The sequence below is a fragment of the Artemia franciscana genome, chromosome 1, assembly GCF_032884065.1.
Source record: "Artemia franciscana chromosome 1, ASM3288406v1, whole genome shotgun sequence".
In the NCBI taxonomy this organism is placed as follows: Eukaryota; Metazoa; Arthropoda; class Branchiopoda; order Anostraca; family Artemiidae; genus Artemia; species Artemia franciscana.
Window position 1 is genome coordinate 34,132,504 of NC_088863.1, and position 16,413 is coordinate 34,148,916.

Here is a 16,413-nt window from a genome sequence, read left to right on the forward strand (position 1 = left end):
AAAAACGTCCTAACTTTTCCAAAACCCGTTGCAGTCCATTTGATTCTACCTTTTGATCATCTCTGATTATCCTCAATGGGTCTAAAACCCCCTCGATCCTCCTAAGCTCTTTTTTCTTACCATATTTTTGTATTTCTCCCAAAATTTTATTTTCCGTCTACCATCGCAGACTGAATTTATATATCATACTTCTTTTTTCAGTTATTTTTTTCGTTTCTTCTTTTCTCAAATTTTTCATTCACGCAAAACAAATCATCGCCTCATGTGAATTGGGATTCCAGGGTCTGCCATTTTCGATTGCATTTCTTTTTTGTAGTCTCGTTTCGTATTTCTTTTCCCTCTTTTACTTTTCTTTATTCTTATAGAATAAATAAATAATTAATCATCAAATAGGAATTGTATTTCCACATTTAGTTTTTCACACTGAACCAGAATTTCTCAAACTTTTCGCGGGAACACGGGCGCGATAAATTTGTTTTCGTTTTTCTCTGACACCCTGAGTGCCTTATCTTGGTATCTACTTGTCAGCGCCTCATATTTGATATGCGTTTTGAAGTTTGTTATTTTCTAAAGTTACCCAAAAATCAGTTTCACGTCTCATTTCCAATATAAGTTGGCCTAGCCACTTTCGCATCCCCCACCGTTATAGAAGTTCAGAAGTAGGGCACGTCTCAGTGTTTCTTTTTAAAGTTTGATTCTTCTCATTCTTCCACAATCCATCTTCTGAAAAACTAGTGTGGCGATTCGACGGCCTGAAGTTTCTTGTGATGAAACACGACTTTCCAAACATACCAAATGAAGTCTGTCAATTGTTTTCGTAAAATGCAGAAAAGTTTTTTGTCGGTTTTACCTAGTAATATTCACTATCATTATGGCAACTCAGTCACAACTTTAAAGTGGTCACACGTGGACCAAGAAGCCATAAGTTACTGATCTCTGATCTAATGGGTGCCATCAGGCACCCATAAATGTCGTGAGTGTGAAGAAGCCTTTCAAAAAGGTAATATCCACTTCATAAACAAGAAAGTCTGTGAACTGTCAAAAAAGAAGTCATCGGCCGCTCCTACACTGTTAGATAAACACGGGCTACCAATTACGGACTTCGAGGCAAGACGAAAACGATGGAAAGAACACTTCATCGAAAAACTGAAACCCACAATAACGCCGGACCCGAACATCTTACTATCTTTCCCACTACCGCAGTACCCAGTGGACCCAAGCCCTCCTCCACTAAGGGATGAAGTACTTTCAGCAATAAAATCTTTAAAAATTAATAAAGCCCCAGGCCCGGATGGTATTCAGTCAGAACTATTAAAAGCAGGCCCAGAAGAACTGGTCGATATCTATCACAAAGTCATAACAAGTGTCTGGGAAACGGGCCACTTCCCCAGATCTTGGGCGAAAGCCACCATCGTCCCCCTTTTTAAAAAGGGGGAAAAGGGCGACTGTAATAACTACAGACCAATAAGTTTAACTAGCCAAACGGCGAAGATTCTTACAAAAATACTCCTTGACCGTCTGAAATCTCTGACAAACCATATCTTAGGGGAATACCAAGCAGGCTTTCGAAAAGACCGCTCTACCATAGACCAGATTTTCTCCACTCGGCAAATGATGGAGAAGTATATCGAGTTTGCGAAAGAGCTGCTACTACTCTTCATTGATTCCAAGCAGGCTTTTGATTTGATATGGCGAAATGGATTATGGCACACCCTGCTACACTATGGAGTCCCTGAAAACATAGTAATCCTGATAAGAGACATGTATTCACATTTCGTCAGCCAAGTCCAAACACCCGAGGGATTGACAGAGGGGTTTCTGACATCGGCGGACGTTCTTCAAGGTTGTCTCTTGTCACCCCACCTCTTTAACCTATTCCTCAACGCAGCGCTATCATTTGCCGAGACTGCTGACGGTGCGGAAATTGGAGGGAAGCTTATCGATAAATTGGCATACGCAGATGACATCGAAAAATTCAACAGTCAAGAGCATCTACTCTAAGCTGACACCGACAAACTAGTGTCGGCAACCGAGGCCTTTGGGATGGTCGTTAACACAGCCAAAACCGAGGTTATGCGGGTGTCTTGAGACCCTACTTCAAGAAATGTGCAGCTAACAATAAAAGGAGAGCCAGTAGAAAATATTGACTCTTTCGTCTACCTAGGGAGCCTCCTAACTCCTGATAACGAATCGATCAAACGAAGACTTGGCCTGGCAGGCGCCGGCTTCAAGAACCTCTTGCCAATCTGGAAAAACAAGACTCTGTCAACTTCTTTGAAGGTGCGACTCTTCAACTCTCTCATAATCCCAATTGCTTTATACTCAAGCGAAACTTGATCAATAAAGGCTGACGATGAGCGAAGAATCTCCGCATTTGAAACTAAATGCCTTAGACGCATTGCAGGGATCACCTACATTGACCGATTCTCAAATGAAGACCTCCGAAAACTACTCCGTTGTCCCTGCACCATCATGGACCGGGTCAGAAGCCAGCAACTCTGCTGGCTTGGCCATATCCAGCGAATGTCGGCCAACCAGCTCCCAAAAATCACTTTCAAAGGACGGGTTCACGGCACGCACCCCAGAGGCCTACCTCGTAAGAGATGGACCGACAACTTCCCGGCCAATAACCTCCCCCAGCGACTTCGTCATTCATCATTTGTTCAGAAGAGAAGAAGCCCCAATACAGCCACAAAGGCCGGACGGTACTTAAGTCATAGTAAGTCATCAGGCCATGCAATTTGCAGGCAAGGAAAATCAAACTACTACCCTCTAAACATCATATTTATCACCCAAACACTATTTATCACCTAAACACCCTTTTCATATAACGGAATTTAAATATAGCCTTCTTAAAATCAGAAGACTTTTCCTTTATCAAAAGTCGCATTCACAATGCTCAATATCTTCCTCGCAACCTTGTAATGATCAAATCAAAAAAACCTAAGCCTTATAATGTCTCAATTACTTTAGTATCATATTCAGTTCCTCATAACATAATAAATCTTACTCTATTTCTTTTATATCACACAAATACTTACCATGATTTTGCAAAATATCAAGTTGTTCTGCTCATTTCTCCCTAAAATTCAATTACTGATTATCGCCGGTTTCCAATCTTTAACCAGGACTTGATTATCTACTTCAGAAACTTTATCGGCAACCTCCATCTCAAATCCTGTTGATTCATATTTGGCTTAATGGCTTCTTTATTTCCCTCTTATTGGCAAAAATTTTATCATTTATAAATTCCGCATACTTCTCTTTTACAAAGCTTAAAGCTTTGTTGCTGAAATTCTTAAGCAATTTCTAATTTTTTCGCCTTAAAACATCTTTTTCTTCTGTACAAGCTCTTTGCTAGAATTATTTTATCAATCTTTGGCTTTATCAAATTACTTTACCTATTCTATATCTTACGTTTAGAGAATGGGAAGACGTGAGTGCATAAACCATCTCCCCAGACTCCAGTAAACAGTAGCAGTCTTCATAATCTGGAGGAACCAGGTACCTTAGTAGGAGTATAAAAATATAAAATAAAATGAAAGTTTCATTCGTATAACGCACTTATTTAGAAATTTCAAAAGAAGCTGCCCGTCACTCCTATGTCAAAATAACTAAAGGATACGGCTAAAATCCAGTCTCAGGAGCGGGTTTTATATCTGCGTGACTAATTCCAAAACAAACAATTGAAAATCTTACCAATAGCTCTTTGAGCTTCTCTTTCAGAGGCAAAACGGACAATACCTCCACCTCTTCCAGTAAGTTCCGCAAACCGGACTTCTCCAATTTCTGAAAACTTTTCCCGAAGCATCTGCCAAGTTACATGACTTGAAAGCTATGAAAAAAAAAAATTATAGCAAAGCAAAGTTGGATCTGTTATTAACCAAGTCATAGAAAAGATGGGTCATCTGAAAAGACTGTTCATTGTGGTTCAAAATTACTAGATTGAATGGAGGACAACTATGCTGTTTTTCAATAAGAAAAAAAGAAATAGTGTGCATTTTGACATTCCCATCGGCCGCTGGGGAAAAATTGGGGTAGCAAAGTAGCAATGCCACTCGGCAGTTACATAGTGAAATTTGTTAGATTTGGAATTTTTTAGAATTTTACTACTGACAGCTTTGGAAGTTTTTCCACACCTGTCCATCGGTCTGTGCAAGGATGATTTCCCTAGATGGTGCATCTAGCTAAAAACTAGCCCCTTCCTGTGGAAGAAATCAAACAGTCGTGGTAACGAACTGTAAGTAAGGATTAACTCGGGCTCATAGTAACAAAAACTCTAAAAACGAAATTTTGATAACAACTGATACATAAAAAGGATTGATTTTCTGAGCTGATTAAAAACTCTAAAAACGAAATTTTGATAACAACTGATACATAAAAAGGATTGATTTTCTGAGCTGATTCCAAACATATAAAGTTAATAGTTTAATGTTGCCCGACAAAAGCAAACAAGTCTGAAATAAATTCCAGGCCATAGCACTCTTTATATGGTGATCAAAAAGTTTGTGCAACGAGAAACTAGCGTTTTCTGCCATTTTGTAGTACCAAACAGCGATTTGCCCAAAAGAGGACAGAGTCACTTTCAAATTTTATAATTGGAAGGGGTAAGTTTCCCTTCATTGTGACATTTTTCTTCTACACACTATAAAGTATTACATTCACATGCATATCGGAACAGAGGTGGAAAAGGCGAGGCTTGAGTCAGGGGAACCTGAGCTTCGTCGGAAAATTTTTGTGAGAGGATGGGTCGGCGACTGCTACCAGGAGCTTTGTTTTCGGCGATTTTCAATGGTATTAATTCTCTTTTCTGTTTATATATAAATTTTCAATGCATTCAAACATATGTATAAACTGTAGTCAAACATCTGAGAACCCTATTTTAAAGGTTGCGATGGCTTCAGGCACGTATCAAATAAAAAATAATGCAGGATTTCCATCTGTATGAACAGTAACACCCTCCCTATGCACCCAAAAATTATGTAGGCGAAATTTTATTAAGAACTTATTCAACAAAACTACTGTTTATCAAAAATATTGACAAAATATTTTAATTTAGTTAAGGATTGCAATCAAACATTTTAATTCTTAAGCAGAAAAACTGAAAGAACGAGCCAATACTAATCAATTTATAATGATTGATATATACAACTTAAAAGCAAGAAATCGGGTGTTGATGGGGCTGGTATTCCACATAATATCTTCGATTCAGCTGGACATGATTTGAATAACAATCAGAAATTAAATATATAAAAAAAATTTTGCAATTGAAAGAAAGGAGCAACATTAAATTTTAAACAAAAAGAATTTATTCCATACATGACTGTGGCTTCCTCCTCCTCAACCCCACACTCTTGACGCTGAAATTAGACCTTACTTTAAAAAAGCGTAGCTAAGAGATAAGGTTTCCTTTCCTATTAATTTTAATGGGCATCTAAAAGTACCTCCAAACAGATGTCCTAATGACATCTTTCGACCAAAAGGAGGTCAAACGGTGTCCAACCCTGAAAGCACAACAAGAACAGTGGATATAATAATTTATAAAGTCTTGGGAGATCTGTCACTCTTTCCGGTAGATGTACAAGTGACAAGATCCTATGATACCTCCCTCCATTAATCAGCAAGAAGGATCGTACCAGGTCTTACTTGAACTTTCACATATAATAACATTTGAGAAAATTAGACCAATTTCGAAACACATGGAAAACCCCTCACAAAATTTAAAAATTGTGATTTCTTGATTGGCTTTTCCCGAAATATTTTCAGGGAATCTAGAAGATGTAGAATCTGAAAATATCAAGCGTCTAAGGTATAAATCCAAGTCTTGTATGTGTTCCAAGTCATAGAAAAATACCACCATAGCTACTACTAGTAATTTTTGGCAAGTTTTTTTCTTCTTCTTTTTTTTTTTTTTTTTTTTTTTTTAGCAAATCCGTTTTTTCACTCAAGGGTTTTAAAGTCACCAAGGTGACTTTCACATCTTTTGAGACTAACAGATCGTCTTGATACAGTTCTCACACTTTTCCCAGTTATATCAATCATGTCCCTCAAAATATGACATGAACTCTTTCGTAACATTTTTTGCTAAAAAAAATAAATAAATGACAAATTATTTTTGAGCGTTTCAAAATTAGGGCATTTATTCACCAAAAACTAGTGACCCTGAAATTTATCTTCATGTAACAATTTTTTTCATGATTCCGATTTAACGATTTAAGCATTATTATACGCTAATTATACGAATTATACGTCCAAGTTAGGACAACGAGAAACAACTGACAACCAAATGGGCAAAACAGATTAACTCAGCGGTGGACTTTTTTTCTAAAATTGTTACACACAAATAATTATTTTTAAAAATACAGTTTTGAAAATCTGGAATGAAACATTTTTCTTTTCCTCGATTGCACTTCCAGAATAGTATCTACTATAACAACTAAGACCTAAACAAAATTTCTAAGTAAAAAGATCTTTAATACGAATTTCTTTTATATAGGTTCTTTTGCTATCCTTAGCTGCGCTTCACTCAATTAAGAATATTTTAAGATGAATCTAGACATGAAAAAGATACAACAGAAAACATGGATCAGTTCTCAAAAACAAAACACAATGTTCGCAAAACACTCAATGCGAAAACCTTACGTTTTCCAAAGTCTTTTTTTTTAGAAAAACTAACTCTCACTCCCTCTAAATTTTTTTTTGGGGGAGGGGTAATTGTGGACAATCATTCCCAATCAGAAGCAAAACTATAGAAACAAAAGAGCAGTACCATTCGATTTCCGATCCAACATGGTTTCAAATATAATGACCACTACCAGGACAATATTAAATAAAAGATGACAAAAGAATGATACGATTAGTTGTTCCGGACTTGTTTCGTAATTCACTAAATAAAAAAAAAACATCATATGAAAATAAATTGGCACAAACAGGAATCGATGCTACTTACGTTGTTGATTTTAACTGAGTCAGTAGTAGGTCTTGCCATAGAGGTAAGTCCACTACCTCTTGGTCCAAGTCCAGACGATGGAGGAGGAACTGGTCCTGGCATAGAAGATCCCGATACAAACATTGAAGATCCCGAGCTATAGGGCTCCATTCCACCACCCAAAGATCTGGAAAAAAATTTTAACTTTTAAGGGAATTCAACAAAGAAAAAAATACTTAACAGAAACAATTTTCACAAACACAGAGCAAAAGATAGACACTGAATCGAACAGTTACCCTGTGCTTTAAGTTACCCCTGGCATAATATTCTGCTTGCCAAAACATCCAAGAAGAATCTTACTACTTTCGATTTTTAGGCAGTATTTATTTACCTGGTACTTTTATAAAAAAAAAAAATTATTCCTTTTTTTAAGTTATCCGAAAGATTACCATCTTGAAATAACTTGCGACTAGAAACCATTTTCGATAGAAATAGTTAGCATTTAAAAAGGAGCAATTAATGAACACAACTTTCATATTCTTACAAAAAAATTTCCAAAAGAAAGAGAAGGAACTCCCCAAGCTTGAAAGAACGAAAAATGATGCAGAGTATAGAGAAGTAAGAAGAAACATAAACGTCCATCTCCTTTGTGCAAAATAGCTAAATGGGATTATGATGTCATATTACACAATTATACGTTTAAAACAAGAAATAGAAAATACCTTTTCATATCAGATGGCACATCCAGTGGCCTTTCACCAAATATTTCTTTCCTTTCGTACATTCTTTCTCTGATAGCGCTGCTTGGAGATGGGGCATATCCACCCATGGGAGGACCACCTTGTCCTCCATATTGAGAGGGGCCCGAATGTCTGTCTCCCATCCCACCTAAAATAGATTTATTTCGTAAATTAACCTGCGAAATAAAGATTTTTTTTTTAAGAATCAGCAACTATGCAATCACAATAAACTCTTTCAAAAATAATTTTAAATATGAAGGCGGGTAATTTATTTTCTTGAGGTGTTGCGGAAAATTCAAATTTATTACGGAAAGACTAGTTAAGAAACTTCCTGATTTCATTCGATCTTTGGCAAGTTGAGAAAATTTCAAAGAGGACAAGCAGTTGTTCAGACAGTTCAAGAATGAATTATTACTAGAAGCTTTACTACTAGGAGTGAAAATGGGAGTGAAGCTGTTATCCTTGATCAAGTTAATTATAACAAAAAAAATTCACAAAATTTTATCCGACATTTATGAGTTGGCAAATATTTGTTACAAGTTTTTTCCACAGCGATGATTCTGATCATATTGATAAATTAAGCCATGTGTTACGACAAAAACTAAGGAAGCCGAAGACCGAAAGACTCACTACTCCGGAAACGTAGTATAAACCTATCCGACAGAATGAGCTAGCCCACTCCTAAACTGCATGGCCTTCCAAAAATCCAAAAAGAAAGGCCTATCCTGAATGTCATCCTTTTTATATTTAACCGACCGCCAGAATGAGAAAATGGGTGGCTAGGTGATTTTTACAATATCAAAAACAAAGAAAAAAGAAAAAAAAATTCGCCAAGTCGAAAAGTTAAAGGTTTAAACATAAAAAGACAAGATTTTGGCCACCTGTTTAGGACCATGGGGAACGCCACACAAGATTATCGTACCTCAATACTCCTGATCCTAATCTTCGAAAGAACATTGAAACTAGAATATAATACCAAGTTACATTTTTCAGCATGGCTTAAACATCACAAAGAGCATTAACACTGAACTTTCGATTGATAGAAAACCTACCCGAGATGGAACATCTTTTCGTTAAGCCAAACTCGTTCGGTAAAACAAGAATTGATATATTCTGGTTGACCGAGTCCCAAAAGCATGTTCGGGAAGATTGTGTAGGACCTGGATCGAATTATCTTAAAGATATCATGTTTTGAATGGTAATACCATCAAGCAGATTAAGGCTATGAAAAAAAAAAGAACGAAAAAGGAAGAAAAATATTACTTTAAAGCTTATTCTCCACATACCATAATTCCAATTACACATATAAAATCTTAACCCCCTTACCTAAAATTCCGTAATTGAGAGAATAACATGGGCTATTATATTAGGAAACACAACCACAATATCGCTTTAAAAATGAAACTTTTTTTTTTAACAGCAACAAAGACGAATCAGCTTTGTTTAGCTATTGCTTTTTTTGTATAACTAGTTTTTGAGACTGCCTCTATATTGGAACGCCCCACCAGCAAATACGGCAGAGGCTGTATTGACACATATGAAGATTTGTCACAAGCACAAGAATTTAACTCCGCTATCCATCACGTTAACAACACCCACGATCGTTTGATCCTTTTTGATGACCCCATCACAACTGCTTCTATTAAAGGTCTCCACATGTTCTGGAAGGCAGTTGAAACCAAGAAACACGTTCATAGGAAATTCACCCTCAATAAGGATACCGAGGAAACCTTCCTGACTCCCAATTATCACACCCTGCCTGATTTTGGTTCTTCTGTTTATCTCACTCTTGCCTTTTTGCACTTGCTGGCATCAGATGGCTCTCATAGCTTTGTTTTTCCGAGGATTTGTCTTTCTGTCTTTGCAAATTTTATCATATTTTTTTGGTATATTCGAATATTTCTACTCGACCAATATATTTACATTTCTTCAAGTTTTCACTGGCTGAAACTTTTCCTCGTTTTATTTATTTTACATTCTTTGGCAGACCATGCTTATCCATTCTGGCCTTGGAAGTTATTTTTTGTCTGCAAAGGTACAGAAAATTGGCTGACCAATCCTTTATCTAAAAAAATTACTGCAGGAAAATTGCTTCAAAATTTCCAACTCCAATTCTAAGGTTTATTTAGGTATCAATTTTATTTTTACTATAGACATCAAGGTTTATTTGCTCAGTAAAGACATTGAAACAAACCAAAAAATAGTAACATAGAAACGTTATGTGAAACAATACTTAACTGAAATATATGTATATATATATATATATATATATATATATATATATATATATATATATATATATATATATATATATATATATATATATATATATATATATATATATAACCGACTCAAAAATTATTCCTTCTTCAAGAAAGCACAAATAACACTCTGGTCATTATGATCATTATGAGGTCTAAGGAGGCAGCAGTTCCAATCTTATATGTATGAATTTTTAACTTCTTGGCATCAGATGAAGTTTGACTTGATTGTTTATTTTAATTTCTGTCCGTTTTAGTTTTACTTTTTTATTCATTTAGTATTTATCAATAGACTACATACAGGTCGAGCTGCTGTATTTCTCATTATATGCCTCTTGTATTAATTTTAATTTCTGTCCTTTTTAGGTTTCATTTATTTATTCTCTTAGTATACATAAGGGTTAAATTTAGTAGACGACATGTAGATCCGAAGGCTGTATTTCTCACCACCAAGAATATTGACAATATTGAGCCTGGCTTTATTTTATTTTACAAACATTCATTCAACTCGCCAGAGTTCGTTCAAATTTAAATTGAAAGACTAAAAGAAATAACAGGGAAAATTCCTTTGCTAATAAAGTTACCGATTCGTGGAATATCTTGCATTCTTCAGTCGTTGAAGAAGTCTTGAATCATTTAACCACTGTTTAACAGGTACTCAATTTTAATCATTTCACTTCTCTATTTTACAGTCTAAATTCAATAAATTTGGTGATTAAATAAATCTTTCGTATTGTTACTGTCTTTTTTGCTTCTTTTCTCGTTTTTTCTAAGGAGGTGGGAGAATTTACTTACTAGAAAACTTTAGCAGCATATATTTTGCTTTAAGCTAACTGCACATATAAACAAATAAAAATACATATTTTCAAGGAATTCAAAAACAAGATTTGCGAATTAATGAACAAGATCATTGCTCCAGATAAGTAACTGCTTCCCAACCTAGAGAAAACAGACTCTTCTTTATTTAATCACCGCAAAAAATAAAATAAAATAAAAAGGTTACCTCGGTTGTGAATTTCCAAAAAGCACAAGAAGCAAATTTACTTAATCGAAATCTGTTTCATATAAATATAACAATCAAGAAAAGAAATGTACAAAAGAGGTTCAGGGAGTTATGAACAGGATCATAGCTCCAGATCAATCTTTTCAAGTCAATGTTGCGCTAAATATCTTTTCACAAACTTCTAAGCTTGCCAAAACAACAGACTTTAAGCGCCAAATTATCGAATAGATTTGAGTTGGCTTCTGCTTCACTGTCACGTAAAATTTATAAAAAAGAATTAAATTTTGATTAAAAATAAAGGTATCACATTTCAAGGGAGGATGGATAGCCCCCCTAAAAAACTGTTCTAAAATTGTCAAAATTCCGAGTTACACTTGTTAGATTAATGTACTGACTCCTGTATCCCTGGTAAATATATACCTATTCAAAAAAATTTGAACTAACCTCCCATTCCACCACTTATGGATGCTCCAATACCACCCAGTCCACTTATTCCACCAACACCGGGACCACCTGGCGGCATATTGCTTTGACCAAGTCCTCCCATGCTTGCTACAAGAAAAATATTATTGACCTTATTCTGAGACACTAAATCGTAGAAAAAACTTAAAGACTAAAGATCTATCAGAAAATACAAATTAAGATGTCATCTAAGAATAATCCAGAGAATTAAAAAAAAAAAGACTCAAGGACAAATGTTAAAGGATCACCATGAAGTCGGTCTTCACTAAAGTTTTAATAGTTTTGAATTAATTCTATTCAAATTTATACAAACTATTTGGGAAAGCAGTATTTTCAATTAAGCACACAGAAAACTCTAGCCATAAGGGGGAGCGGGGTTGAGAAGGGCAATGTGAACTTACTAAAACTTCTCTTTTTCTAATAAACTTGTTTGTCAAATATTTTAGAAAATCTCAACCAGATGAAAAAACATGCCAGAATATGGTTTAGAAGAGGGATAGAAAATATGGATGAATACAAGAACGAGCGCAGGAATCAAAAATCGTCATGACATTTTTTCAGATATACAACGCAATGTATGCACAAAAAATCGGGTTTAGTTAAAGACCCCTTTCTACTCCAATATATGAATTTGGATGCCAAATCAAAACCAAAGAACATCCAAAGCTTCTTATAAAAAAATCTTTTAGTTTTAGTTGTGAGATTGAAAGTAGGGAAATATTTATTGCAATGGAAGCCTCCATAAATTTTGAATGAAGACTATCCCAATAGATGCTATACCGTGCACCTTAGAGAAGTCATAAACTTTTCTAGGAACATAACTATAAGCTGAAATGAAATACTCACCCAGTGCAGAAAGATCTGGTCCTCCAGAACTGCCAGGAGCACCAGTTAGGTTACCAAGAAGACTCAGGACTCCCTGCAAGCCTCCAAGAGCGGCTAATTGAGGATTTGGTGGGCCTCCGGGTCCCATTCCAACACCCATTGGTCCTGGCCCCATTCCTAGAAGAAAATAGAGCTTTATTAGAAAGATGGTTATGGTTGATGAACAAAATAGTTGATTTGTCGGCTTTACCTATTGGTTGGTCGAATTAAAAAAAAAAAGATGTTTCATATAGAAGTTGAATTATAATGATTGATCATTCAAAACTAGAGGTTTATTTGGTCCCCCTAACACACAATAAAAGAATCGCGAACGCAACCCGCGCCATTTCAATTTACCAATAGTCCCACTAGGCCCGGGCCTAGGAGCACACAATGTCAGAGGATGCAATGAATTATCACTAAGTCATTTCTTTCTTAACAAAAACTGGACTAATAAAAAAATTCTATGACTATCTACCTTAGTTCTGCCCTAGGAGGGATGTATGGACGGATGATAAGACTTATTTATCAACAAATAAAATGACATCATTTCTATACAATCCTAAAAAAGCCTTACGCCAGATATGCCTCTCACTCAGATTATCTGTCTTGGCTTTTTCTCCAATTAGCCATGGCTTGATTTTAATTCAAAACTCAACGGACTCCGTCAAAGTGTCAGGTGCACTCAGCTGCCATGCTTGATTTTAAAACAATTCAGAAATTCCGTCGCTTCTTACTGTCAGATTTCTCCCAAGAATTGCAGCTGAGAGTTCGGTATCACTTCTCTCTTTCATTACTTGCGTTCTGTTCAGCGTTCCCACTATCCCAAAATTGCCAGAGACTTCCCCAAAAATCTCGCAAAAAAGGAGAGGCTAAGGTGCTTGGGCCTAGGAGCGTCAAAGCTTTAAATCCAGCCTTGTCCGAGATAGTACGAACATGGTATTTTAATATGTTCGATGCACATAGTCTTCACAGTTCAAAATCCGCATGTACCCCCCCGATATTCCGTTTAAATTTTCAATCTGATATCCCAAGCTGCTCCGGAGATATTGCATATATGTCATTGTGATAATCATTCGATTTAACTCTACACATCCTTTTATTAGGCCAAAATTAATAAGAGTATTCAAAACTGAGATGTCGTACTAATAACAAAGAAAAAATACTAAGTTTTAGTTAAGTCGACAGATCGAGGTATCCACGAGCGCTGGTGTCAATAGCTGATATTGCTAGTACCGTCAATAACCGGTACGACCGAAGCGAGGGTTGATAGCTTTTACAACGGAAGGTCCAGTTCCAACAGTCTAAATCCTCGTTGTAATTCATACTTGCTAGTCAATTTTTACTTTGTTGTTGTTAGGCTAACTATATTATCTTAAATCTAACTAATTAATTTATATATTTCCACTCTTAAGAAAAGGTTATAGTTACGATAAGACACAGACAAACAAAGTTCACCTTGACTGACACTAAGAATCATCTGTAGAAGTTTGTGAAAATCAACAATATAACCCACGCATAAATTCCAGAGTGTACTTTCTAACTATTTTTTTTTTTCGTTTTTAAGCAGCTGGCACGGTCAGGGAAAAACTAGTTCAACAGTTTTATAAGTAAAAAAAAGTACAAAAGCAATAAAGTATCATAAAAAAATCCATGTCAATCCGTTTGGAGTACTCAATTATTAGATTAAACACAGTTTAACTTTTTTGTTCTTATGCTGCATTACACAATTGATAGGAACCTAAATCTAACATTCTACGCGTAAAGCAGCCCCTGCAAAACTTAATTTATAATACTTACAATCAAAGTTTGAATTGGAAAGGGTTTTCCGATACATTTTTGACCACAGTAACGGCCTAGATATTCACCAAACTTAGGGTGTCTATTATTATTCTAATTTTTCCGTTCGTGTTGTTTCATAACATGGTCCGACAATCCTAGCTTTGGGTTTGGTGCTCATAATTTTTTGTATTTACATTAAATTTTGGACTACTAAAGAAAATAAGAAACAAATATGACCAACAAATTTGTAACTTTTCTGTTATGTTATTATATCGAAATTGGAACTGTAAGAAAATTACTGAATAGCATATAACGATTGAATGATAAAAAGATAAACAGTGAAGCACACGAAAAGACTTACTTTGGTAGTCAGGAACAGGTGGTCCTCCAGGAGCAATGCTCATGCCAATGCTTTTAAGTCCTTCCGGAAGTTTTGATGGCATACTACCTTCTTGAGCATCCTTCTCGTCAAGACGAACAGACATCTTTCGGTCATACAGAGTTTGGTTATTAAACATCGCTAAAGAAAAAAAAGTATGAACTTTTTGGACCCGTTTACTTGCACGAATTGGCAGAAAATATTTTACAAAATTTAAATAGCAAGTACACAAAAGATAATACTTGAACAATAACAAATTACTTCACTTTAGGTTTTTTCAGAGGCATTTAGGTCACTCAAAAAGTCACTAATCATTTTTCATTTATACAACCGTTCAGATGTTCCCCAATCAAGTTGAATTAACACGATGATATTTGGAATTCCGATTTGGTAACTCCGTCTTTGTGTTTTTGGGACTTCTTTTTTCTCTGGAACCCCTGGCTGCAGTTGAAGAACGATTTTGGGGGTTAGGTTTCAGGCGTTTAAATCACGTGCCCGAGATATCTCCAATTCCTGTCCTTGATGTCGTCACTTATTAGAGGCTAAGACGTCTTTTGCCGTATATCAGTATTTGTTACTTTTTACGTTAAATGAACATTGATGATACGATCATTCTTAAGGACATTTTCGAATCAACTTCCAGCTGCAGGTCTAAGTGTCATTTTTCCAAAACACAGAAGTGCGTAGGACTTAGCTGTTGAGAAGTAACAGCTGTTATCGCAGAGAACACTTTTCGCTTTTCCAGATCTTTGCTGGCTTTATAAAAGGACCATTGTCGTGGCAAATCCTAAGCTTAACTTTCTGTAGACAGGACCCAGTATTGTATATGCATGGTACTTCAGAAATTTAAACTCAACAGCCTGTTCGATCCTCTGATTATCAAGCCAAGACACAAGGTCTTGTCTGGTTTTCAGAAATGAAAACCAGACACAAGGAAGAAGATTCTTTTCAGGCATAAAAGTTGTACAATGAAAAGTAAGGAATGAAAGAAGATTATTCCTAAGGCAATATCTTTGTTATTACAAACAGTTACAGCAAAACTTTGAACACTAGCCAACGAAGAGCAGAGCTCGATAAGAAAACGTAATAAATATGTAACTCCGCATGAAACGAATATATATATATATATATATATATATATATATATATATATATATATATATATATATATATACATATATATATAGCCATTTATTAGGAAAAAGAAAATTGACTTTCACATAAGTTCAGTTTGAATCCGGTGTTTCCAAATCTTGATGTGTTCAAATTCAATAAGTTTTCGTTCAAAATTTTGAACACTGGCTAACAGAGAGCAGAGCTTGATATGCAAACTTAATAATATGTTACTGTGGATATATATACACTCAGAAAAACACAGAATATATATATATATATATATATATATATATATATATATATATATATATATATATATATATATATATATATAATATACATATTTATATATATATCCTCCCGAAAATGTATAATGCTGTTGTTCTTCCCCATGTTTTGTACTTAGCTCCGTTTACAGTTGTTCTGAATGAAAGTGATAAGAAGCAGATTAGAAAGCTATTTTTTCGTTATGCAAAGTTTCTTCTGAGTGTTCCGATACGGAACCGTAATACCGTACTGAAACAAAATTACAGAGTTCTCGACCTGATCCAACAGCTGGATAGTTTATATGTAAACTTGTCGTCAAAAGAGGTTTGCCACCCTTGAAGTATTTTACTTTTTTGAAAAGTCTAGTTTGTTCGTGTTTTTATCAGATGAACACGAACATTAAACGCAAGACAAGTCAAAACCCTTTCAAAGACAGATACCTACTTCAGCGGAGATATACATTTAAAGGTGGCTCATGAACCTATTAACCGTATTCAACGGCTTCATATCAGGTACAAAAAACATTAATGCTTCATATCCCTTCCTCTTAGAAACGGTATGAAGTATAAAATGATTCTTTCTTAACAGAAAGGGAAAGCAACCTTTTGCTG

At 35.4% G+C, this 16,413-nt stretch overlaps 1 protein-coding gene across 3 annotated transcripts in view; it reads right to left on the bottom strand.

The window, feature by feature from the left end:
- Window positions 1–16,413, bottom strand: part of LOC136028937 (myelin expression factor 2-like) — a 62,923-nt gene that overhangs the window by 21,197 nt on the left and 25,313 nt on the right. For 2 of the 3 annotated variants that reach the window (XM_065706932.1, XM_065706923.1), the window contains exons 6-11: window positions 14,402–14,560; window positions 12,241–12,396; window positions 11,377–11,484; window positions 7,651–7,816; window positions 6,950–7,115; window positions 3,700–3,835 (exon numbers count right to left, since the gene is read on the bottom strand). In XM_065706932.1, coding sequence (XP_065563004.1) covers window positions 3,700–3,835; window positions 6,950–7,115; window positions 7,651–7,816; window positions 11,377–11,484; window positions 12,241–12,396; window positions 14,402–14,560 — 891 coding nt within the window. The remainder of the gene's footprint in view (window positions 1–3,699; window positions 3,836–6,949; window positions 7,116–7,650; window positions 7,817–11,376; window positions 11,485–12,240; window positions 12,397–14,401; window positions 14,561–16,413) is intronic. The other variant, XM_065706941.1, reaches the window with a different exon arrangement.